A 27,255-nucleotide genomic window follows, 5' to 3' on the forward strand; every position below is an offset into this window, starting at 1 on the left:
ACTGTAGCCCACCAGGCTCCTCTGTCCATGGGATTCTCCAGGCAGGAATACTGGAGTGGGTTGCCATGCCCTCCTCCAGGGTATCATCCCAACCCAGTGATCGAACCCAGGTCTCCGGCATTGCAGGCAGATTCTTTACCGTCTGAGGAAGGGAAGCCCAAGAATACTGGAGTGGGTAGCCTATCCCTTCTCTATGGGGAATCTTCCCAACCAAGGAATCAAACCAGGGTCTCCTGCATTGCAGGATTCTTTACCATATGAGCTACCGGGGAAGCCTTTTGACCCTACATGCCTATTATCTTTTTGTATTATTTATATATTTTACATTATTTAACTTTAAATTTTAAATTACATTAATTATATTTTATTTGTATATCTACATATTTAATCATTTTATTTTTATAATTATAATTTATTTTAATTATATTAAAATTTAATTTATATTTAATTTATTTTAGTATTTATATTATTTTATACTTTATATTATTTATATTTTTAACATTATTTTGCCCCTACGTGCCTATTATTCATTCATCAGGCATAAAATAAAATACAAGGAGGTAGATACTTGTGTGGTTAAATATGATGCTTTGCAGGTAGAAGGAAGCTGTTCTCCTAGGACGCTGCACAGCTTGTTGTGTGGGTTCTACACTGCGGAGCAAATGTTCCTTTGCTAAGGAAAGGAACAGCAGTTTGCTAAGTGCATGTAGTCCTGTGGAGGGTCCTTTCCTAAGGATTGGGCTGACCGTGACAGTGACCATGGAACTGGGGAATCCTAGAAGCAGTAGGCCCCGAGGGTAGGACACAGGCCTGGCTGCATGGCAGAAGGCATTGTCTGAGCGCCAGTCCACAAAATAGTATTTTTGCAAAACTTCTCATTTGTCTGTAATACAGCCAGTCCAGCTTTTCTTGCAAGTCAAGGTCAAGCCCCTCAATCACTTATGCCAGCAGTCTCCAACTTTTTGGCACCAGGGACCAAGTTTCATAAAAGACAATTTTTCCATGGACGGGGAGAGGGGATGGTTTGGGGATGATTCAAGTGCATCACATTTATTGTGCACTTTATTTCTATTATTATTACATCAGCTCCATCTCAGATCATCAGGCATTAGATTCCAGAGGTTGGAAACCCCTGACTTATGCATAGTATGGCTTCCTAGACATTTGTTGATGAAATCTACAGGTGAATTTTGCCCAAGTCTTGCCATTAGGTCAAGAGCTGGTTGGCTAGAAAGCAGGGCAGAGGAGTCAGGTCTGGCTCCTCCTCCTTGGCTATGAGCCAAGTGCAGAGCCCTAGCTGCCCGACCCCTCCTCCCCCCACCTCCATCCCCAGGATCACAGTCTCAGATAGGGGAGGTGGGGCAGTTATTTTCTCCTACGGTTCAGTTTTCATCTTCCCACCACTTACCTTTCTCCTCTTTCTTTTATTTTGGAATAAGATCTACCTTGGAGGTCACACATGGTGAAGAAAATCTTGACACCCAGAACTTGACGAAGATAAAAGTGGACAAGCTAATTATTCACAATTATTTTGACAGTTGGTTCTACCTTAATGACATCGCTTTGCTGTTGCTCAAATCCCCTCTGAGCTTGGGTGTCAGGAAGGTACCCATTTGCCTTTCAGAGGTCACTGCCATAGAGAGATGGAGGAACTGCTGGGTGAGCGGGTGGGGCACTACCGGTGAGTGATTATGGCCCACCCCGGGGTGAGGGCTGGCACCCTGGCTGAGGATTGCAATGAGAAGCAGACTCTGGGGGCTCTGCTGGCCCTTGGAGGTCTACTTGGTGGACCTGGGCACTTCTGATTCTCAGTTAAGGTCCCACCATGAACCTTCTTGGTCTGCATGCCCATCTTTTCTGAGCACCCGTAGCAAGTTTCAGGTCCATATTGTGAGGTAGGAATCCCAAACAGGGCCTCAGGGAAAACCCAGGCAAACATATTCAGTGTCCTAAGGATGATCTGGAGGAATCTGGAGGGACATCCCAATAGGCAAAGGGGCTGGGCTCTGGGAAAAACACGCTGATGTCAGCCAGGGCAACTCTTACACAGTTGATGGAACCAGTTCTTCTCCCCTGTGGCTAAAATCTCAAACCACAGATCCAGGCCAAGATAGAGGAGATTCATTGAATATAAAATCATCCTTCTAGAGTCAACTCCTGCTGCTCGGTTCAGCCGACCCACACAGTGGTGTCCTCTTGTTTTCCTTCTTGGTTAATGCGACTTACCCCATAATCATCAGGGAAAGGAAAAACAGATTCCACTTGGTGCTGTTCTTGCAAGGGGGCACCCGAATGACTCTACATGGATCCCCACATGGTCCCAGAGCTCAGAGCTAGGTTAGATTCCTTCTTGGGAATTGCCCTTAGAAGCCTTTCAGTAGCTTCAAAAAAAAAAAAAAAAAAAAAGGCCACCTTCTTCATGTAGGGTTCCTCATGCTTCATTTACCTCATTTTCATTGAAACTCCTCTAGGATCCAGGCAGTGCTGTAGGCTCCAGGAGCTCAGCAACATACAAAGAGGAAAACATGCCCGTCTTTGAGAGTGGACATTCTAGGAGTTGGGCTCAGCTTGAGTGCATAGGCAGTGAACTCAGGGGCCCTGGCATGAAGTCCATCTTTTTGGGCCATGGGTCCCAGGACAGAATTTGTCACTGTGGGTTCTCTTTACATCCTCATGGATTTGAATCAAACACCTTTTTCGGATCCTAGCTGGAACCTGGCACCCTTGGCAGGACCAGAAGATGGCTCGCTGAGGCTGAAATCAATAGAAACCCAGTCCTTGGAGCTCTTGATTCACAGAGAGTGGGTTCAAGAGTCTCCTGGATAACCCACCTACTCCCTCCTTAGCCAATCCAAATTTGGGTTGTTCCCTGGGCCACGGAGCGGTTCCATGTTGTGGAGGTGAAAAGACATGATGTGGGTGGGCCCACCAAGGGGACCATGCAGTGCTCAGGGTCCTTTCCCCATCTGCTTCTTCTATGGGTCAGTTCCTCAGCGGAGTACGGAGACAGGGCTCCAGAAAGTCAACATCCAGCTGATCAAGTGGGAAACCTGCTTTGAGCTGATGCCGCTACTCACCAAGAGCATGCTGTGTGCCGGGGACCTTGAAGGTGGGAAGGATGCCTGCCAGGTAAAGCTGGGAGAGAGGCTGCCCCAGAAAGCTGGCTGAGAGGGTGGGATACCTGGCTTCCCTCTCTCTCCTCTGAATAGGAGGTGGATTAAAACAACAGAAACGTGTTGCTCTCACAGATACCAGAAGTCCCAAATCAGGGCATTGGCGGGGCTCTGCTCCCTCTCGAGGGTCTAGGGGAGGACCCTTCTTTGCCTTTTCTGGTTTCAGGTGGTTGCAGGCATCCCTGGGTTTTGCTTAGCCTGCAGGTGTATCCTTCTGCTCTCCGCATCCATCTTCAATAATGTAGGTGCATTATTCCAGTCTCTGCCTCTGTCTTAAAATGCCTTCTCTTCTGTGTCACTCTTTTCTTTTTTCTTATAAGGACACCACTCGTTGGATTTAGAACTCACCCTGAATCCAGAGTAATCATCCCCAAAGATCCTCAATTAGACCTGTAAAGACTCTCTTTCCAAACAAGGTCACAGTGATGGATACAAGGGGTTAGAACATATCTTTTGGGTGGACACTGTCAACCTGCTACAGATAAGAACGCGGGTCAGATGGCCTTCTCCCCGTGTGTCTCCTCTGATTCCTCTTCTTATAGGGTTGCCTAATAGTGTGGATTAGGGTCCACACTAATCCAGTGGGACTTCATCTTAAAGGAACTAATTACATCCACACAGATTCTATTTCCAAATAAGGTCAAATCCTGAGGTTCCAGGTGGACAAGAATTTGGGAGGGCTGCTCCGTGACCAAATGGGGGCTGTGCGGGGTAGTGGTTAGGTCCGCAGGCTGCCTAAGCTTCCCTTCTGGCTCCTCTACTCCCTGCCTGGGCTCCCCTCTGTGCCTTTTCAGATTTCCCTGTCTATAAAATGGGACAACTAAGGGTCTTTTGAGGACTTTCCAGGTGGTGCTAGTGGTAAAGAACTTGCCTGCCAGTGCAGGGGATGTAAGAGACACGGGTTTGATCTCTGGGTGGGGAAGATCCCCTGGAGGAGGGCACGGCAACCAACTCCAGTATTCTTGCCTGGAGAATCCTATTGGCAGAGGAGCCTGGCGGTCTATGGTCCATAGAATCACAAAGAGTCAGACAGGACTGAAGTGACTTAGCATGCACAAGAGTCTTCTTAGGATTGCTGTGAAGATAAAGTGAGTCATGTACGAAAGCATTTAGAAATGCACAGAGCAGAGGAGGGTCATGGTAGACAATACAAATACCGTCTTCTCCATCACCCTGTCTTACATCTGCTCAGTGCTCAACAACACACAGAGTACTTCCACAAATACACCTAAGGGTTGTGAACTAGCCCTGGGAAGCAGGCCTATTTCAGATGGGAAAAGGAAGACCAGGAAAGCTGACAGCCTTGCAGAGGACACACCAGGGAGATGTGGTGACAGACTCTGAGTTCTAACCAAGGCATGATGACCTCAGGGGGAAGAGCCATCTTTGGGGTTCCAATAGAAATGGGGCTCCAAAATGCAGCAGCTCCACAAAGATTCAACTGCCACAAAGATGCTGGGAGCTACTAGTGAGTGAGGCTTGCCATACATCACAGGGTGTGTTTTACAGGGGTCACTTCCTTCCCTTTACACAGCGGTCCTATGGGAGAGGTGCGATGATCACCAGCAAAAAAAATGAGCCTCAAAACATTGAAGGAAAAGTTCACATTCTCTCAACTAAGTATTCATCCTGGGGTATGAATCCAGGTCTGGCTCCAGAAATTTAAGTTCTTAACTACATCATTCAGCTTCCCAGGTGGCGCTGGTGGTAAAGAACTCACCTGCCAATGCAGGAAACCTAAGAGACATGGCTTTGATCCCTGGGTCAGGAAGATCCCCTGGAGAAGGAAATGGCAACCCACTCCAGTATTCTTGCTTGGAGAATCCCATGGACAGAGGAGCCTGGCGGGCTTCAGTTCATGGGGTTGCACAGAGTCAGACATGAATGAAGTGACTTCCCACACATACATCTTTCACATAGATGCCCTTCATCCCTAGAGAAGCGAGTATTATTCTTCATTTTAAAGAGAGATTATGGGAATTTCCAATGACGTCAAAGAATTAGGTAAAGAACAGTTTAGTTCAAATTAAGTTGATGGGCACAGCAATTTGTCCACAAAAACAATTTGGTTTTAAAAACTCCAACCCATATACTACTGGGGAGGTGGGGTTGTTTGTTTTGTATTTGGATTTTTGGCATGTCGTTTAAATGGTAATTCTTCTTGACTTTCCTGCGTGTCACTTAGTATTCTCAACAATAAATCTTTGTAAGCTGGGAGACGCTATGTGCTGCTGGATCCTCTTTCTGTAAAATAATAATGACGTGTCTGTGTATTTGCAAACAGGAGGATGCAGAAAGTTACACTGGACTAAGGAGCTGCCTCTTCGTGGCTGGAATTAGCAGTGTTGTTTATTTCACTTATTTATTTGAGCACACGTAAAGAAAATGCCAGGGGTAGAGGAAGGTGCGCAGTGAACAGGAAGTTTGCCTTTTATAATTGTTTTCCTTTTCACTCCCCAGAGAAATCACTGTCAACGTATTAACTATATCTTACCTTTCATACACAACTGTGTCCATTCTTATACATAAATTTACTTACTAATGTTATTATGAGTATTCTTTATGTTCTTTTTCCATATCTCAGTTTTCTGATTTTTTATCAAGATGCATGATTCTTTAATAGAAATTGTAAAATGGTGCAAAAGCTTTGGGGGCATGAAAGTTTGTGTGTTCCTTTGTTTTCATGTCAATGATGTCTGCTCCACCTGGGCTTTTGGGGGCAATCTCTTTCATGATGATTTGCTGCTGCTGCTGCTGCTAAGTCGCTTCAGTCGTGTCCAACTCTATGCAACCCCATAGACGGCAGCCCACCAGGCTCCCCCGTCCCTGGGATTCTCCAGGCAAGAACACTGGAGTGGGTTGCCATTTCCTTCTCCAATGCGTGACAGTGAAAAGTGAAAGTGAAGTCGCTCAGTCATGTATGACTCCTAGCGACCCCATGGACTGCAGCCCACCAGGCTCCTCCATCCATGGGATTTTCCAGGCAAGCGTACTGGAGTGGGGTGCCATTGCCTTCTCCATGATGCTTTAAGATTGGTAAATTGTTGAAAATTTGATGTCTTAAACCACAGTCTAACATTTTGACATGATTTTTGTACTTTCTGCCTTCTGAATATATAGTCTGTATGCCTGTTGTCTTAAACCAATGACCTATTGTAAAGCATAATGGGTTTTTGGTTTGGGTTTTTCCATTTTGCTATTGTGAACAACTCAGAGCAAAATGAAGCTTTTCCTGGGGAAACTGGAAGAATTCTGAAAAACAAAAAAGTGCTTAGAGGCAAAACAAATTTGGAAACCACTCCTTGGTACATCAAAATGAACGCATGTGACTGGACGATGATGCTGGATATTTACTTTTTTGACCAAATTGTCATTCATCGTCATTGCTTTTGACTAAATTGCTTGCTCCCTTTTCTGAGAGTTGAAGAGCTGGGAGCATAGTCATGGTTGGAGAGCCAAATCAAGATTAAAAACATCCACCCATCCAATGACACCGTGTGCTTTGTGCCAGATGCCACCCCTCAGTAGGCTGTAAGAGCAACCTGCTGCCACACCTTCCACATCCAAACAACTTTTCTCTCCTAGGGTGACAGTGGGGGGCCTCTGGTTTGCCAGAAAAAAACCAGGAAAAGCAAATGGTACCAACTGGGCATTGTCAGCTGGGGAGTGGGCTGTGGCCAGAAGAAACAGCCTGGAGTGTACACACAGGTGTCTAGTTACCTGTCATGGATTGAGACGAAGACCAAGCTGTCAAAAAGGCCCTACAAGCATGAGCCAGACTCTGGGTACAGTTTGCTTCTATCGCCCTGGGCCATCTTGGTACTGTATTTTCTGATGTTTCTATTGTCCCCGTGATTAAACATGCATTGGCTCAAAACCAAGTGTCCTTCTCAGCCTTTGAAGCAAGTTCAAGGGTGGGTTGTAGGTTGCCAGGATTCTGATACAATTAGCTGTGCCTGAAATAATCAGATACCTATCCGTGTGTGTTCATGCTCGGACACTCAGTCGTGTCTGGCTCTTTGTGACCCCGTGGACTGTAGCCCACCAGGCTCCTCTCTCCGTGGAATTTTCCAGGCAAGAATACGGGAGCCGGCTGCCATTTCCTCCTCCAGGGGATCTTCCTGACCCAGGGATCAAACTCGTGTCCCCTGCGCCTCCTGCATTGGCAGGGGGATTCTTTGCACCACCTGGGAAGCCCCGGTCATCTACCTATAGCAGTGCTTAAAATACAACCGGGGTGGGAGCTGGAGGCAGATTCCCGACTTGACCCTGAGGCCTCTCCAAGAGTTTGGATGGAGCATCTTTCCACGGGGAGTGGTCCGAGGATCTCTGAAATAGAAAGCCTGTTCTCTTTCTCTCTCACAATCAGGTCTCTTCTACAGCTTCTTTCATTTTCCATTTCTTTTGCTCCTGTGTGGAGAAATATTTCAACTCTGTGCTTCCTTCACTCATAGCTCATCCCTGAGACCTACGGACTTGGTCTCCAGAAAGGTCCCTGCCCTTTACCTTCCTTTGTCTCCACTTGGTTCGGAGCCCCAGTAAATGCTGCTGCTGGCTCTCAGAGACCACGAGTAACAACGCTGAGATTCAGGATCAGTGTGTCACTGACGCAGAAATGTCCTAGAGATGAGGTGGGAGAGAAACACACAGCTCATTGGGTTGTTTGCTTTTTTGTTATTGAGTTTCATGAGCTGTTTGGAAATTAAGCCCTTGTCGGTCCAATCATGGGTAGAAGACCTAAATAGATATTTCTTCAAAGATGACATACAGACGGCCAACAGGCACATGAAAAGATGTTTGACATCACTCATTAGTAGAGAAATGCAAATCAAAACTACAGTGAGGAATTGGTTTTAACCAGTCAGAATGGCCATTATTAAAATGTCTACAAATAGACATGCTGGAGAGGGTGTGGAGAAAAGGGAACTCTCCCACATTGTTGGTGGGAATTAAATTGGTGAAGCCACTATGGAGAATATTATGGAAGTTCCTGAAAAAAATTAAAAATAGAGTTACCATATGACCCAGTAATCCCACTCCTGGGCACATATCTGGAGAAATCTCTAAATTCAAAAAGATATATGCACCTGTATGTCTAGAACAGCACTATTTACAATAGCCAAGACATGGAAGCAACCTAAATGTCCCTGACAGAGGAATGGACACAGAAGATGTGGTGCATACATATACAACAGAATATCACTCAGCCACAAAAGAGAATGAAATAATGTTATTTGCAGCGACATGGATGGACCTGGGGATTATCGTACTAAGTAAAGTAAATCAGAGAGAGAAAGACAAATACCATATGATATCACTGCTATGTGGAATCTAAATGAACTTATTTACAAAATAGAAACGGACTCGCAGACATAGAAAACAAGTTTATGGTTACCAAAGGGGAAAGCGGGTAGGGGAAGGACGAATTAGAATACAATTTTTTAGTCTTCTTAACATGTCTTTAGAAGACTCAGCATGGTCTGGCTTTTCCTATTTCACTGGGATACTTCTCCCTAATATCGTCCCCATTCACAACCATTGCAGCCCCACTGGCTTCTTTGTTCTCAAACACCACAAATTTTCCCCCGCCTTGGGCCATGTATACTTCCTGGTCTTCCGGGTTCTATCCAAGGGGAACCGTGTTCTATTTCTTCATCCACCTCCTGACCCCAGAATGCCGTTCTCTGCCCCAACCTGTGAGTTCATTTCTCCTTTGCACCATTCAGAGTACTCAGTCCTCAACTTACATGGCACCACCTCCCCTGACCCGCCTAGCTAAAACAGTTCTAAACCCAGCTCAGCAGCCCCCAGGCCCAACTTACTAGCTTATCTGATTTGCCATCTCCCTATCATTTGTGAGGACCAGAAATTATCTTACTTTTTCATGGGTTTACCTGTTTATTGCATGTGTCCTCTGCCCCTTGTCCTCAATACAGACTCTTAAGGGCAGGGATTCCATGTGTCTATTCTCTGCCTGGACTAGCCCCTGATGTGATGACTATAATAGGCAGATGGAAAACAGCTATTATTACTAAAGTTGCAAGGAGCTAGAGCTATACATGTTTTCTAAAGATTGCAATCAGATTTCCCATCTGGGGGAAAATGATACTTAGCCTTTGAGAGCTCTATAATTTACAACACTTACAAGTATCCTACCTAAACAAGCAAAAGACAGATGAGACATCAGTTCGTATTAGCAGACCTTTATTAGAATAAGCATATGCCATAGCTGTGAGCAAAGCGTTAAAATTTATCAAGCTAACTCACAGCTTCTCCCTGCCATGAGGAGGGCGAAAAAGAGAGAGAAAGCCCCTTATACATGTATAGGATCAGTTAAGCAAAGTATTTCAGTGAACGATTCATTGAGGCTATAAACATCTGCAAATTTTAAGGCACTGAAGGGCAGGAGGGCTTTTGAGGAGGGCCGGCTGTGGTGAAGGAAGCCCTGACCTCTCCCCTCCCAACACATATTCTCCCAGCTTGGTTCCCTGAAGTCCAGGGCAGGCACCCAAGCACAAAAAAGGTGAACACTAATTATTCATTAACCTCAGACATCAAATGATCCAAAAAATTTCACCGCGGGCTCCTCCCACCATAACTTATTAGAAGATAAATCACACGTTATCAACTTGCCATGGCACTTTATGTAAATTACCCCTTAATAAACCAGATTTTTATGAATGCCTTTGTGCACTTCAAAAAATCCCTGGCGTGAACCACAAAAGAATTCTCCGATTTGTTGGAAGCATTTTTGCTGTGACCTCGAGGGCTGACCACATGGGGAGAAATTACTTTTTAATACCCAGGGGACAAGACACTCCGGTGCCCCCGAGGCCGCAGTACCCGTCGGGGTCCTTGCTCAGGTACTGCTGGTGGTAATCTTCCGCATAGTAAAAGGTTTGTCCCTCCCGGATGTCCGTGGTGATCAGGCCGAAACCATGCTCCGACAGAACCTGTGGAGAAAAAAGAGCCATCAGGACCAGATGCCGGGGATCCTGGGAATGAGGAGGGGCGGGGTCGGACGGGAGGGGCAGACACGTGGCCACAGAGGGGAGGGGGTGAGCAGTGGTGCTTGGGGCATGCGCTGGACCACTTCCCGCTGCGTTATCCTGAGCAAGCATCTCCCTCCCTGTGTCTCAGGGGTCTGGGGTTTCAAATCTGGGGTTTAATTTGTTTGTTTTCTGATTCTGAAATTTATACTCTACGCTCTACACTAGCTCTGCCCTCAGGGTGTTGGGAGCCCTTGTGTGGGTTCTGGCTGCCCTGGGGAGGAGGGGTTCCTGAGGGGACTCACTGCGGCTGCAGTGGGGGGGGGGCAGTGTGGCCCCTCTGCCCCAGCACGGGATGGACAGAGCATGGCCCCCTCGCTGGTTGTGGCTCTGGGCAGCAGGGACCCCGCCAGGACGCCCTGGAGGGCAGGGGCCACCTGGAGTCTGGGCTCTGCCCCTGCAGTCTGGAGCCTGGGGAGTGAAGTCAGGGGAGGATGTGGCCAGAGGGCCTGGTCGGCTCCTCGCCGCCCTCTGTGACCCAGTTTAAGGCCTGGTGGCACCTGCTGCCAGGGAGAGGAACACAGTAAACACCAGTGGGGGAGGAGAGCCCAGCTATTTGGGGCAGGAGACGGATTAAGAAATAGACATTGTTCCCCATGGATCTCTGCCTGTTTCCTCTCCCTTCTGGATTTCAGCTGTGCCCTAGTTCTTTCTTGGTACAGGCTGCTTGGGGTCTCTGAGCTCAAGGCCACAGTGACGCGACCTGGGTTCACACATTCCATTTTGGACAGGGGTGCAAGGCAGAATTCCAGCTTTTGTCTTTAAGAGGAGAGATCAGGATTTGACTGTTGTTGGTCCATTTAAGATGAAGTTGTCGAATTGGCCCAGCATGGGAAATCCAATTTAATTTTTGGCATGAGTCACTGAAGGGCTTCCCTGGTGGCTCAGACGGTAAAGAATCCTCCTGCAATGTAGGAGATGCAGGTTCGGCCCCTGGGTTGGGAAGATCCCCTGGAGGAGGGTATGGCAACACACTCGAGTATTCTTGCCTGGAGAATCCCATGGACAGAGGAGCCTGGTGGGTTATAGGCCATAGGGTCACCCAGAGTTGGACACAACTGAAGCGATGGTCAATACCGAAATCAGATTGATCATATTCTTTGCAACCAAAGATGGAGAAGCTCTATACAGTCAGCAAAAACAAGACCGGGAGCTGACTGTGGCTCAGATCATGAACTACTTATTGCCAAATTCAGACATAAATTGAAGAAAGTAGGGAAAACCACTAGACCATTCAGGTATGACCTAAATCAAATCCCTTATGATTATACAGTGGAAGTGAGAAATAGATTTAAGGGACTAGATCTGATAGAGTGCCTGATGAACTATGGATGGAGGTTCATGACATTGTACCGGAGACAGGGATCAAGACCATCCCCATGGAAAAGAAATGCAAAAAAGCAAAATGGCTGTCTGATGAGGCCTTACAAATAGCTGTGAAAAGAAGAGAAGCGAAAAGCAAAGGAGAAAAGGAAAGATATGAGCATCTGAATGCAGAGTTCCAAAGAATAGCCAGGAGTGATTTATAAAAAGCCTTCCTCAGCGATCAATAGAGGAAAACAACAGAATGGGAAAGACTAGAGATCTCTTCAAGAAAATTAGAGATACCAAGGGAACATTTCATGCAAAGATGGGCACAATTAAGGACAGAAATGGTATGGACCTAACAGAAGCAGAAGATATTAAGAAGAGGTGGCAAGAATACACAGAAGAACTGTATAAAAAAGATCTTTATGATCCAGAAATCATGATAGTGTGATCACTCACCTAGAGCCAGACATCCTGGAATGTGAAGTCAAGTGGGCCTTAGAAAGCATCACTACAAACAAAGCTAGTGCAGGTGATGGAATTCCAGTTGAGTTATTTCAGATCCTTAAAGATGATGCTGTGAAAGTGCTGCACTCAATATGCCAGCAAATTTGGAAAACTCAGCAGTGGTCACAGAACTGGAAAAGGTCAGTTTTCATCCCAATCCCTAAGAAAGGTAATGCCAAAGAATGCTCAAACTACCGCACAATTGCACTCATCTCACACACTAGTAAAGTAAGCTCAAAATTCTCTAAGCCAGGCTTCAGCAATACGTGAACCGTGAACTTCCTGATGTTCAAGTTGATTTTAGAAAAGGCAGAGGAACCAGAGATCAAATTGCCAACATCCGCTGGATCATCGAAAAAGCAAGAGAGTTCCAGAAACACATCTATTTCTGCTTTCTTGACTATGCCAAAGCCTTTGACTGTGTGGATCACAATAAACTGTGGAAAATTCTGAAAGAGATGGGAATACCAGACTCCCTGATCTGCCTCTTGAGAAACCTGTATGCAGGTCAGGAAGCAACAGTTAGAACTGGACGTGGAACAACAGACTGGTTCCAAATAGGAAAAGGAGTACATCAAGGCTGTAGATTGTCACCCTGCTTATTTAACTTCTATGCAGAGTACATCATGAGAAACGCTGGGCTGGAAGAAGCACAAGCTGGGATCAAGATTGCCGGGAGAAATATCAATAACCTCATATACGCAGATGACACCACCCTTATGGTAGAAAGTGAAGAGGAACTAAAAAGCCTCTTGATGAAAGTGAAAGAGGAGAGTGAAAAAGTTGGCTTAAAGCTCAACATTCAGAAAACGAAGATCATGGCATCTGGTCCCCTCACTTCATGGCAAATAGATGGGGAAACAGTGGAAACAGTGTCAGACTTTATTTTGGGGGGCTCCAAAATCACTGCAGATGGTGACTGCAGCCATGAAATTAAAAGACGCTTACTCCTTGGAAGGAAAGTTATGTCCAACCTAGATAGCATATTCAAAAGCAGAGACATCACTTTGCCAACAAAGGTCTGTCTAGTCAAGGCTATGGTTTTTCCAGTAGTCATGTATGGATGTGGGAGTTGGACTGTGAAGAAAGCTGAGCACCAAAGAATTGATGCTTTTGCACTGTGGTGTTGGAGAAGACTCTTGAGAGTCCCGTGGACTGCAAGGAGATCCAACCATTCCATCCTAAAGGATACCAGTTCTGGGTGTTCATTGGAAGGACAGATGCTGAGGCTGAAACTCCAATACTTTGACCACCTCATGGGAAGAGCTGACTCATTGTAAAAGACCCTGATGCTGGGAGGGATTAGGGGCAGGAGGAGAAGGGGACGACAGAGGATGAGATGGTTGGATGGCATCACCGACTTGATGCACATGAATTTGGGTGAACTCCAGGAGTTGGTGATGGACAGGGAGGCCTGGTGTGCTGCAATTCATGGGGTCGCAAAGAGTTGGACATGACCGAGCGCCTGAACTGAACTGAAGCAACTTAGCAAGGATGCATGAGTCACTGATCCATTCTTCCCTGAGAGCCTTCACCTTTCTGCTGGATCTCCTGCCAGTCCTCTGAGCCAGAATGAGGCCAACAGAGAATCTGATGCCGGGCAGGTGCAGGATTAATGAAAGGGGCCTCACCAAGGCTTGCGGTTTGGACACCACAGCTCAGACACATGCGGTTTCCTTATAAGCATTAGAAAGGAAAATGGGGAGCCATTCTGACTTTGGGACAATCTTTTATAAACAAGCAATTATCAACGGTTTACCATGTGCCACACTCTGTGTTAATTTCAGCTTCACAATAGCATCTGAAGTAACAATAGTAACTATTACTATTGTCGGTATTTAAGTGTGTGTCCAGCACTGCGCTTTGGCCCCTGATGTCCTCAGCTTGCCCTGCTATTGCACAGGCTGCAAGCTGAAAGTGTTAGTTGCTCAGTCGTGTCTGACTCTTTGTGACCCTACGGACTGTACCCTGCCAGCCTCCTCTGTCCATGGGATCCTCCAGGCAAGAATACTGGAGTGGGTTGCCATTCCCTCCTCCAGGGATCTTCCCAACCCAGGAACTGAACTCAGGCCTCCTGTATTAGCATACAGATTCTTTACCGCCTGCGCCACCAGGGAAGCCATGGCTGCAAGTTGGGGAACTGCATTTCCCAGATCCTACCGCCAGCGCCCCAGTCTAGATCCCACCAGTGGCAGATGTGCACGCAACCCCTGGCAGGCAAATCCAAGGAGAAGCCGCCACCCGCCAGGTGTAGCTGTGAGCATGGGCACAGGAGCCGGCACAGAGCAGACCTGGGGCTCCGTCAGCTCCTCCTGAGAACCATGGGCTCTTGTGCTGAGGACAATCGCAGTCATCACAGTGATTCTAGCAATTTCTGTCACTTTTTGGTATCCCCAGATCCAGAGGTGCTGTTCCCTGACCTTCACTCCAACAGCCTTTCAGATCATTCTGGAGGCACCAAATTCTCTTTGTAAAACTACCCCCCCTTAAAATATCTCAAACATGTTCTGTTTCTGTGATGAACCTCAGCCAGTGAACATGGCCTTTGGTGCCAGAACTGTTTGCAGGAACCAAAACCTCCCTGCGCATCAAGACCAGGGTACTGGCTAACCATCCTGGTCAGACTTCAAGTCAAGAGTGGCCTCGTCATGAGTGCAGAGCACAGTGGCGCCCCGCCCTCCATGTGTGCTGCCAGGCATTCACTTCCAGGTCAGTAAGGTTTGCCTGTGAAGAAGGACCACTGACGGGCGGCTGGCTCTGCAACATGAGGTGGCTGTGGCCAGGGAACACTCTGGGGTGCGTGCTGTGCTCCGGGCACTACTTAAGAGCTTGTGAAAGAGGAAGATGTGGGGCTGGGACCTGACAAGCCTGGCCCAAGTTCAGAGAACCAGAGAGCTTCTCAGACTGACTTCAAATAGTGATACTAACGTCCTGTCTCTTGTAGCCAGAGCCAAGTACCAAATCAAAGGTTGGACTCTGAGGGTCTCAGACTTATGAGCAGAGTTCACACTCTCGCCAGTCTGCTGCTCAGCCACAATGGCCGGATTTTGACGCAGGGACCCTGGTCCCCACTCAGGAGACCCTAAGCTTTGACACGAGTCCCCATGTGCCAAGGTGACCTTAAATTCTGACCTGGCACCTTTCCCCGCCGAGGCCACGATGGAGCGCTCTGGATGAGAGTCAGCTTGCTCTGAGATTTGAGGATCTCAGACCAGGGCTGTCCCTGCTCACTCCCCACCCTGGCTCATCCTCTCTGTGGGTCACCTCCTCACTCAACACCCGCTCGGCATGGACCCCTCTCCCTCACAAACGGCCACCCTCCTGGGTCAAACAAGGACAACCTTCATAAGGCCCCGGAGCTCACAGCCGCCTTCTCCAGAAGCTTCTTTTCCCAGAGGCAGGGACCCGGCGGCAATGAGCGCTATTGCCCAGGCTCGGAGTGACCCTTACCCAGCACCACCCAAAGAGCAGAGGCCTTCAGGAGCTGCAGGGAGGAGGTATGGGGCGGGGGCCAGCACTACCAAGCTCTGCCACAAGATGGCAGACACCACACTCTCATTTGAGAGATGAGAGCCTGAGAATAAATGGCGATGAAAACCCACCGGAGACAGAACCGCATGCTGCCCTCCTGCACTTCCTGTTAGAGTAGGACATCCTGGACATGTCTGCTCTAGGGTGCAGGCCACCCCCGTGCACTGGGCCAGCGGCCTCTGGGCTGAAGCCTCGCTTAGCACAGGGCTATCCTCAACCTCCATCTGAAACTGAGGAGTGAGGACAAAATTGCACAAAAGATACTGGATGGAAAGACAGAGGAAGTAGGAAAACGAGAAACCCTGCCTCGTCCCTGGTTTCCCTCCTTCCCAGAGCCCTGGCCCTCTGCTTCCTCAGTTTCATCCTTAACAAGAGCAAGTCACTGCCCCCAGCCCCTCCCAGGGCCTGCCTCCTCTGGAGGGGTACACACACACAGAGACACGGGCACACACAGACACGGGCACACACACACCAGGGCCTGCCTCCTCTGCGGGGTACACACACACACACGTGTCATTGTCCCCTGCCCCTCCCAGGGGCTACCCTCCTCCAAGGGGTACACACTCACATGTACACACACACAGACACACACACACGTGCACACAGAGACACACACTGGAGAGGCATGCACACACACACACACACATACTGGAGGGGTGCACACACACGGACACATACACACACACAGACGCACACACAGATACACAAACGCACACAGGCACACACCAACACACAGACACACACACAGACACACACACACGCACGCACCCTAGAGCACTGTAGGTGTGCTCTGATGAGCATCCAAGGTCAGGCACAGACGGCACCTGGCACCCTGGCGCGTGCTGACTTCGTGGCAGGCCTGGCCCACTTTCCTGGGGAAAAGGAGCCCACCGTCTTGCCCGCGGTAGGCAGGCCTCCACCTCCACTCCCTCCCACGCACGCCCTACTTCTATGGCTGTGCCGCCGTCTCTGGGGGGCAGGAAAAAGAGGTTGTTGGGGGGTGTTCACAGAGCTGGGCAGAGCTCCCTGCCCCCAGCGGCTCTGGGGCGGCTCTGGCCCCAGCCTGCAGAGGAGGTGGCCGGGCGTTCCCTTACAGATGTTCTGCCTGTGGGAGTGTCCTGGGCCTGACCTATCTTTCCAGGGCTGCCGGCAGGAAGCCTTTAACAAAATGAGTGAACACAAGACCACTCTGCTTCTGCAACCTGCTAACGAGCTCACTGTCAGCTTTGATTCTCCCAGCGTCTGGGGCTACTCGGCCTACTGTGAGGGAAAGACAGACTCTGACGCCACCCTGAATGCCTGCCTGGAGGATCCACAGGCGGGGCCTGACGAGGACAGATACCGAGGCAGAGAAGCAGCCTCAGTCCCAAGTCTCTGTACTCAGTGTCTCCAAAGGGCTTCTCCACACACTCTAGCCCATGAAGAGGAAACAATTATTTCTATTATTTCTCAGTGGAGGACAGTGAAGCCCAGGGAGAGAGGAGGCTTGTCCACAGCCACTTACAGCTGAGCTCTGATGAGAACCTGTTGTTGTTCAGTCCGGAAGTTGGGTCTGACTCTTTGCGAGTCCGTGGACCACAGCACGCCAGGCTTCCCTGTCCCTCGCCATCTCTCGGAGTTTGCCCAAGTTCATATCCATTGAATCAGTGATGCCATCCAACCATCTCATTTTCTGTCTACCCCCTCTCCTCAAGCTTTTCCAGCATCAGGGTATTTTCCAGTGAGCCAGCTGTTTGAATCAGGTGGCCAAAGTATTGTAGCTTCAGCTTCAGCCGAAGTATTGCAGCTTCAGCTTCAGTATTTTGGAATATTCCTTCCAAAGAGTATTCATGGTTGATTCAGATGAGAACAGATTCAGATGAGAACCTGTCCCCTGACTATTTCCAGCACTGCTGCAAGAACACCTCAGCCAGATGAAGGTGCTACCCACAACCCCTTAGGAGTTATTTTAAAATCTCCAAAAGAGACCTAGGCGCCCATACTTCGATCACATCCCCCTACCCTGCTCACATCCCTGTGACTCAAAAACATGCAACATATTTCTTGGTCATCTCACTTATTTTTTTTTTAATTGTGGTAAAATCCACATAACTTCAAGTTCTCCAATGGAGAACTTAACCATTTTTAGGTGAATCTTAATTTCAATCACAGTTTAAAGACCCAGTGAAAAATGGCTCTGTTGCCAGTGAGAAAGTCACCAGGAAGCGAAGAAGGTGCCTGCAGTTCAAACCTCATCAGATGCATATGTTTAAAGCTGCCTGATCCAAGCAAACTCCACCTCCTCCACCCACCAAAGGAATTCAGCCATGTGTTCGGTTTTGATGTAATTATTTGGAACATGTAAGTGTGTTTCATGTTATGATCACTTTCAAAAGATATTTTCATGGGAAGAAATTAGTGTCCTAGAAGTGAAATCCAGTTTTTGATACAGAGCTCACAGGAAATGAGGGGCTGACTTTTAACAAATCAACCAGAGACTGCTGACTAAGGCCAGTCAGCTCTGCCTTAGAGAGAAAGGCTCCGGGCAGGAGAGGAGGAGGCCGGCCTGAATGCCGCCCTCTAGTGGCGGCAGGGAGCATGTAAAGGCACAGCCCCTCCTCAGTTCCTACTTTCCTTTTCTGAACGGAGAGCCCTTCAGTTTCTTCCAGATCTCATTCCATCGAATCCTGTGCTATGTTTTCATCGTGCACACATGTGCGCGCACACACACCATGCACGTTTAATAAGCTCAGTCAAAGCCAATGCCCAAGTCAGCAGTTTTATTCCACCGGCAGCTTCGGGCTGGCCAGATTGCCATCAATAAAAAACTTTGGGGGAAAGGATATAAAGTGACTGGCACGGCTTTTAAATAAAACTACTATGAAGAAAAACACCGTCTCTTCTGGGCTGAGCAGAGGCACGCGTGTTTGTGGTTCAGCACCGCACAAGCGCAGGTACACGTGGGGAGAAGTTGTGCCATTACCCACAGAGGTTCAGCTTCATCCACCAGGAGGAGGGGACAGGCTCACTGCCTCCAGCATCAGAGAGGACCCCGGAGTGACAGGGGCTCTAGGTCCTGGAACCACGGACACCCCCATCCACCAGTGACCGTCACCACTTGCAAGGGCAAGTGGAAGATCCTGGGACAGCAACGACGCGCCATGGACAAGTAGGATGCTCCAGGGCTGAAGCCTTCGTGAGACCTGGTCAGAGCTGCCCTGACCCTTCCGGGCTCCGAGAAACTAAGGGAGTCACAGGAGACCACGAAGTGACACAATTAGATCTAATTCGGCCCCTGAGCCAAACCTGCTTATGCAGATGGTGGCCTCTGGATGGAAGGACTCTGGCTTCTTAGAAGAGCTGCCCCACCCTCGTGCTCTCTCCTTCTCCAGACTTTGCGGTTGGGTCGCACCGTCTGTGGTTTCGTTATCTAGTCCTCTCTGCCCGCCTTGCCCTCGAGGTGAACCACGAGTGTCTTCTGTCTGGCAAGGAGGTTTTTCTTGGTTTGTGACACAAGCCGAGAGCGCTATGAGCTGAGTTCAGTCTCTGCAGAGGTGGGTGAGGGGAAGGAGTTCAGTTTCGCCAGGAAGGATTCAACGCTTTCCCCTTGGCCCTCAGAGTGTCGACAACGGTGAGACGTGCAGAATCCGGCCGCCTCCCCAGACCTACTGAATCAGGATCTGTCTTAAAATCCTCTCCAGGTGATCCACGCGCATAGACTTGAAAACGTCAACTCTAGAGGACAGGCTTGCAGACTGTGCTCATGCTCACCAATGTCACTTCTGATGTCAACTTGCCCACGTGACTTGCTCGGATCACTAGGGTGCAAGTGGAAGGGACCCTTGTCATTTGTGGGCACAAGCCCTCCAGCACTGGCGTGAGCTAGCGGGCATGGCAACCCACTCCAGTACTCTTGCCTGGAGAATCCCTTGGATGGTGGAGCCTGGCGGGCTACAGTCCATTGTGGTCCCAAAGAGTCGGACGCGAATGAGCGACTAACAGCTTCACTTTCACTCTGCCACAGCAGCCAGCACCGCTGCAGCTGGCCCTGCTGTGAGGGCAGTGACCACCTGGGGCAGAGTCCCCACAGAATATCTCATTTCCTCTATCACGGACCCTGCTCTTCCCTGGTCTGGGGGTGTGAGGCTGAGAGATCCAGGAAGACAGACACGCAAGCCCATCGTGTGACTTTCCCGCAAATAAAGTTTTTGAAACTCTCCAATTTCATTTAATAAACGAATTTCAGCGATCGTGGTGTGGTGGACTGTGCTAGACATTGGGAACAGAGAGGTGAAGAAGACAGTCTCTAGAGTGGGAATCATGACAGGCATGAGCGCAATTACACTCTTAAGTGCCCTGTATGTACGTAGTAGATGCTGGCGAGGCAGGACTGAGGAGGAAAAGGCTCCTGAGTTCAAGGAGCTTATGGTCTAAAGACAGGGACGAGGATGGGATGGCCTCGGGGGGTGGAGCAATGGTTAACGCCCCTCACAGTGACAAGGTGGGAGCCCCGCCCACAGGCTCCGGAGTGCGGAGCACCACCATCCACCATCGAGAGGGCAGGGTTCTGCTAGAGGGGACGGGTCATACACGCGTGTGAAGACAGAGGGAAGAACGTGCTGGAATACTAGAGGTGCAGAGTCTACTGTGGTCATGGAGGAGGGCAAAACCAACCCACTGTGAAAGGGTTCCTGAAGGAGTGGAGGCTGACGTGGGAATCTTATGACCACTGTTGAGACCACAGTGATGCGTCTGCTCCAAGTGCGTGGAGGAAGGGGTCATGAAGCCTATGTGAAGGGTGCTGGAGGGCCTGGCTGGGGTGGGAGGAATCTGAACGGGACTCAGCTGAACAGCAGGAAGAGACAAAAGCAGATTGGGGGGTGGTGGGGGAGGGATGTCCCCGGTGGCCCAGTGGCTAAGACTCTGCTCTTCCAATGCAGGGGCCTAGGTTCAATCCCTGGTCAGGGAACTAGATCTTGTATGTGACAATTAAAGATCCCACATGCGGCAACTGAGACCCCACACAGTCAAAAATCAATAAATATTTTCTAAAACTGTCTTTTAAAAAAGCAGACAGAGAAAGAGACCTTCAGAGCCATCGAGTTTATGGTCTACTTTTTTCCATTCACTCCCATTTAAGGTAACTCAGCCACATAATCTCTGTCCATCCACTGCCCTGTGATCACAGAGACATGCAGGAACACTCTGCAGGATGAAGGGATTCACGTGAACCCAGGCAAAGCTTCCAGATGCCTCTCAGGTTCACCTGCCTGGCTGCAGCCATGGCTTCAAAGGCAAAATGAGCCAAGGTGGGGAAGGAAGTGGCTATTCATTTTTCCATAACTCCATTGTCATCCTTCACCTCCCTGCACCTTGCAAACTCCAAGCACCATTTCCTGGCTCCTTCCTTCTTCTTTACTTTGTGCATTGAAAGGAGGAGCCACATAGCAGATTGGACTGGTAACAGCCCTGTCATGGAAAGGGAAGGCTGAGTTGAGCAGTCAGGCTGCAACCCCAGGGAGGAGCCCAGAGCTGTGTAGCTGAAATCTGCCCCCGCCCACTGGCTCTGCTTTCTGCAGTGCCTCCTCCACCCATGAGGTTGCTGTTCACTCGCTCAGTCGTGTCCGACTCTTTGCAACCCCAAGGACTGCAGCACATCAGGCTTCCCTGTCCTTCACCAACTCCCAGAGTCTGCTCAAACTCATGTCCATTGAGTCAGTGATGCCATCCAACCGTCTCATCCTCTGTCACCCTCTTCTCTTGCCTTCAATCTTTCCCAGCATCAGGGTGTTTTCTGATGAGTAGGCTCTTCGCATCAGGTGGCCAAAGGATTGGAGCTTCAGCTTCAACATCAGTCCTTTCAATGAATATTCAGGGTTGATTTCCTTTAGGATGGAGTGGTTTGATCTCCTTGCAGTCCAAGGGACTGTCAAGAGTCTTCTGCAGCACCACAGCTCGAAAGCATCAATTCTTTGGTGCTCAGCCTTCTTTATGGTCCAACTCTCACATCAGTACATGACTACTGGAAAAACCACAGCTTTGATTATATAAACCTTTGTCAGCAAAGTGATGTCTCTGCTTTTTAATATGCTGTCTAGGTTTGTCATAGTTTTTCTTCCAAGCAGCAAGCGTCTCTTAATTTCATGGCTGCAGTCACCGTCTGCAGTGATTTTGGAGCCCAAGAAAATAAAGTCTGTCACTGTTTCCATTGTTTCCCCCCCCGCTGCTTGCCATGAAGTGATGGGACCAGATGCCATGTTCTTAGTTTTTTGAATATTGAGTTTTAAGCCAGCTTTTTCACTCTCCTCTTTCACCTGTGAGGTCACTGACATCAATCACACATTCAAGGACTGCTGGTTTCTCTTTCCTTTTGAATCTGCTGGGTTCAAAAAGGAATTCAAGTGACTTTTCCTATATGAGTTTTCCTTTCATGGCTTTTCATTTTACAGGAAATGGATCTCTCTCCCTCTCCTTTCTGTCTCTCCTCTGAATCTCTCTCTCTCCCCAATATATCTTTAAGGGTTTTCATCTACTTTTTCATATCTGAACTCAATTAACGGCAACCTCTGTTTTTGTTATATCCTTAGTGTTTGGTTTACAAAAGCATCCACTTGTCACTTTTCAGGGAAGTCAAGGACACTGGCTTTTACCTTGTGGATGAAATGCAAATTTCATTAAAAGGAAAGATCCTTCATTCTGAAAGGTTGAATAGAAAAGAACTTAAAGCAAAATGCCAGCTGCTTAAGTTTAGAACATTGAGTTCAGCAAAGCAGAGGACTTTTCTGCATACCACCATTTCTCGTTTATGTATGAGCTTCAGGGGTTCAGAGTCACAGGAAAGAATATTCATCCCACTTTGCACTGCAGACAGTGTAGCCAACCACCCTGATTTGCCCAGGACCAGGGGTGTCTGGGCTTCCCCGACGGCTCAGTGGTAAAGAAGCCACCTGTTAATGCAGGAGACGTGGGTTCCATCCCTGGGTCGGGAAGATCCCCAGAAGAAGGAAATGGCAACCCACTCCAGTATTCTTGTCTGGAGAATTCCATGGACAGAGGAGCCTGGCGGGCTACAGTCCATGGGGTTGCAAAGAGTCGGATACAACTTAGCAACTAACCAACCAACCAACCAACCAACCAGGGGCTCCTCAGACTGTGGGGTTGTTGGTGTTAAAACTAGAAAAGTCTAGGGTCAGCTGGGCTGGCTGGTCACTAGAATTGTAAAATGTGTAAAGAAATTTGTGTCGATTACACCGCAGGCACTGGGCAGCTTGTTTCATCCACCTGGGCCCCTGTTTCCCCAATTGTAAAGCAAGAGGATTTAACTAGGAGATTGTCCTCCAGTCACCGCCAGTCTGTCTTTGAATCGTGTGTTCCTGAGCCTTTTCTAAACTGTGCTTCCTGTTATTCATGTTGAAGTTGACATCTTAGTGGTTTTTAGCATAGTCTCAGAGCTGTGCAGCTATGACCAATATTTTTCAATTCTGTTCTTCAGACTGGACAATTCCAATTAACTTAGCTTCATTTGTTCATTCTCTCTTCTGCCAACTCAACCCCTTTAGTGATTTCTTCTTCTGCTTAAGTTATCATACCTCTGAATTTCTATTTAGTTCTTTTTTCAGTATAATTTCTATCTCCTTGTTAATATTCTTTATTTGATGAGCACTGGTCATATATTTTCCTTTCATCTTTTTTTTTCAAATTATATTTCTTTAGCTGTGGCTGTGCTGGGTCTTCATTGCCGTGTGGACTTTTCTCGTTGCAGTGAGCAGGGGGGCTAGTCTCTGGTAGTGATGTGCAGGCTTCTCACTGTGGTGGCTTCTCCTGAGCACAGGCTCAGTAGCCATGGCACCCAGGCTTAGTGGCTCCAAGGTATGTGGGATCTTCCTGGGTCAGGAACTGAACCCATGTCTTCTGCATTGGCAGGTGGATTCTTTACCACTGAGCCACCAGGGAGGTCCTCCTTTCATTCTTTAGTCACGGTCTCCTCAGGCCTTTGAGCATATTTATAATAGCTAATTTAAAGTATTCATCTAGTGAGTCTTACTTCCGTGTTACTTTGTCCCATAATTTTTTCCTGAAAACTAGCCATTTACATCAATATAGTGGTCACTGAAGATCAGATGACCCTCACTCTGGGTTTGTTGCTGCTGCTGCTGTTCATTTATTCACTGACTTCTTAGACTTAATGATTGGGCACAGGGTTCCTTACCTGTTGGGAAGCGACAAGACGTCTACCCTTCGGGCCTGCATGTGAGTTGGAGCAAACACAGCTTCAACATGACGGTGGTTTTAAGTTCTGCCTTTTTTCTCTCTCTCTCTCTCCCCTCTTGTAGGGCTTTGAGGTCAGCCAGAGGCGAGTGAGCAGGGAATTCTCAGATGTATACATACCACGATCTGGCCATCTATTCAACACTGAAGGACATCTGGGTTATTTTCAGTTCGGGGCTATCATAAATAATGCTGCTCCAAACATTCGAGCATAGTTTTTGTATTAACATAAGTCTGCATTCTCTTCAGTTCAGTTCAGTTCAGTTGCTCAGTCGTGTCCGACTCTTTGTGACCCCATGAATCACAGCATGCCAGGCCTCCCTGTCCATCACCAACTCCTGGAGTTCACTCAGACTCACATCCATCGAGTCAGTGATGCCATCCAGCCATCTCATCCTCTGTCGTCCCCTTCTCCTCCTGCCCCCAATCCCTCCCAGCATCAGAGTCTTTTCCAATGAGTCAACTCTTCGCATGAGGTGGCCAAAGTACTGAAGTTTCAGCTTTAGCATCATTCCTTCCAAAGAACACCCAGGGCTGATCTCCTTCAGAATGGACTGGTTGGATCTCCTTGCAGTCCAAGGGACTCTCAAGAGTCTTCTCCAACACCACAGTTCAAAAGCATCAATTCTTCGGTGCTCAGTTTTCTTCACACTCCAACTCTCGCATCCATACATGACCACAGGAAAAACCATAGCCTTGACTAAATGGACCTTTGTTGGCAAAGCAACGTCTCTGCTTTTGAATATGCTATCTAGGCTGGTCATAACTTTCCTTCCAAGGAGCGAGTGTCTTTTAATTTCATGGCTGCGGTGGGTGGGACTGCTGGGTCATGTGGCAAGTGCACAGTGAACTTGATGAGAAAGTCCCAAAGGGTTTTCCAGACTGGTCGTACCATTCCGCATTCCCACCAGCAATGTTTGAGAGGCCCTACTGTTCTGCATCTTGTCAGCACCTGGTACGGCCATTATTTTTTAATTTACCCATCCTGACTGGTGGGTAGCAGTCTTCCAGTGCAGTTGTAATTGGCATTTCCCTAATGACCAATAACATTAAGCATATTTTAATGATCTTATCTGCCTTCTGTATATCTTCTGTGGTGAAGTGTCTGTTCCAATCTTTTATCCATTTTTTAAACTGATTTATTTGTTCCTATTGTTGAGCTTTGAGGATTCTTTATATATTCCAAAGTTAAGTTTTGATTTCAAGTGCACAACCTCTGCCCTGAAACTCTGCTGTGCTCCCACTGAGCATCTTGGCTCTCTAGCTGTAAGGTGCTGTTTCATATTTTATTTGCATATGGTATCTATATCTCTATATAAATACATATCCACATATACACACACAGCTCCTCAGGCAATTTTCTTTTTCAATTTAGTGCAAGAAACATCCATTCTGTCCTTCTGAAGGCACTGTACAAGGTACCAGGGAACCACAACTGGCTCACATATGGTCCCAGCAACTGGTGAACCTTCATTTTTAAGAAATTTTTCTTAGGTTGGATTAAATTAAGAAATGCATAAAAATGACTGCATGTAATAAATCAGCTTTGTTTGTATAAAATTATTTGTTCAGACAAACAGTTGAAACATATTCATTATGACTTTATAAAAGCTACTAATTACCATCAGAAAATCTTTTCTTTATTCATAGTCAGAAATATTCCTCTATGGAGCCCCTTGCTAAAAGTAGCATATATTCTGAAAGGATGCAGTTCGCATTAAAAGATTTCTGCTGCAATTTTAAATGGATAGTCCTGGATCCTCAGCTCATGAAACGTGATGAAAGCCAAGTCATGTTCTCCTCAAAGACAAGTACACTCACTCTGCACACCTTAGCACACACCTTTTCCCTACTGAGGAGTGGCACCCATGCAAAAGCTTGGAAGAATGTTTCATATCACTGTGGTACAACTATCTATCTGCAGAACGACTGGTAGAATCTTCTCAAACACAGAGAAAATTAACTTTGCAACAGTAATTTAAAAAGCAATTGCAATTTCTTAAAATCCTCTTACATTGAGTTAAAAAAAAAATGAGACTTAGCAATTTTATTGTTTTTTTATTCACTGATTAAGACAATAAAAGTTGTGCTCATTTCAATATTAAGAAATTAAAACCTCCCTTGAGACTTTCTCTGCCCTGGAGTAGGTTACATCTGTCAACTGCAAACAGGCTGGCCAGCTTGCAAGCAGAAATTCTCCCCAGGGCTGCAATATGTATAACCTCGCACTGTATTGTCTAGGGCTAAGAATGAAATGATTGGGCTTTTTCTTTTTTATTATCAAAGGAAACTAAAAATAGGACTATGAAGTAAAATAAAAGCTCTAAGAGGAAATGCATTGAAGATATATTTTACTTTAATGCTTTTGCTTCCAGCCTCGCATGGCAGAGAATATATGATGATGCTAAAGAAAGAAAGAAAAGAAGCTTTTGTTGGTTTCCTCTAAGGCTTAAAGCTGACACAGTGCAAGTAAATGGGAAGATGGCCAACAAAAGGCTGTTCCCTGTGACACTGTCAGTGTGCAGTCCAGAAGCTGGAGGTGATGAGCCTGTGCGTCTCCTAGTTTCCGGCAACTGCATCTCAACCTCTAAGCTGCCATCATGGGAGGACCCTTGCCTCCGCAATGCTCCTAATTGCTAACACAATCACAAAGGAACAAATGACACCTGAGTGGAGATAAGATGGAGGGGTCTGGATTAATGAAGACTCTATTCAGGCTGTTTAAGCTTCTTAGCAATGAAGTACAGTCAGGGTTGTTTTTCTTTTTCTTTCTTTTTTTTTCAAAAGAAGAAAGGAAGGGAGAGAAGGAGAGAGAAAAGAAACAGAAACATAAAAAAAGAAGGAGTCCAAAATAGGCTATGGGTGTTCTTTGCCGAAGCATAATTTTAATTTTCTTTAAGGCTTAGAACCAGTGGGAGAACTGGAACTCCCTTGAGAGAAGATGGCAGGAACATAAGCTGGTTATACAACTTCAGTGCGGTAACGCCACCACAGATCACCTCTCACGCTTTCTGGTGAAGGTGATCTGAGCCCATGTTACCCAGAGGTGAGACGACAGGCTGCGTGTTTAAAGCAGCACTCTGTATCCCCGAGTATCAAAACATCTTGATAATATCTCAGGGGTTCTCAAGTAGATCACTTTATAGAGATGAGACAGACAAGAGGGGTCTGAATTCTATTCTTGGCTCAACCAAACCACGTGACCTTGAGGCCTGGCTGTCTCTTCTGCAAAATGGGGATGAAGTGATCTCCCTTTGAGGAATGGATAAGGTTACACATTCCATCCCAGCAGCACTGCTCATGTGCTGTGGGCTACTTTGAAGATGTTATGATCTTTTGAGGAGTGTGCTGCTGTCCATGGGGTTGCAAAGAGTCGGACACAACTTAGCGACTGAACAACAACCACATAATATTTTTTTGAGCCCTCAATATGTCCCACT

At 47.5% G+C, this 27,255-nt stretch overlaps 1 protein-coding gene across 3 annotated transcripts in view; it reads right to left on the bottom strand.

Moving 5' to 3' along the window:
* Positions 1–9,360: 9,360 nt before the first annotated feature.
* MSRA (methionine sulfoxide reductase A) overlaps positions 9,361–27,255 on the bottom strand; it is a 383,749-nt gene continuing 365,854 nt past the window's right edge. For all 3 annotated transcript variants that reach the window (XM_027549007.1, XM_027549006.1, XM_027549008.1), the window contains one exon: positions 9,361–10,126. In XM_027549007.1, the coding sequence (XP_027404808.1) occupies positions 9,962–10,126 (165 nt within the window). In that variant the 3' untranslated portion in view covers positions 9,361–9,961. The remainder of the gene's footprint in view (positions 10,127–27,255) is intronic.

This window comes from Bos indicus x Bos taurus, chromosome 8 (genome assembly GCF_003369695.1).
Source record: "Bos indicus x Bos taurus breed Angus x Brahman F1 hybrid chromosome 8, Bos_hybrid_MaternalHap_v2.0, whole genome shotgun sequence".
Lineage (NCBI taxonomy): Eukaryota > Metazoa > Chordata > Mammalia > Artiodactyla > Bovidae > Bos > Bos indicus x Bos taurus.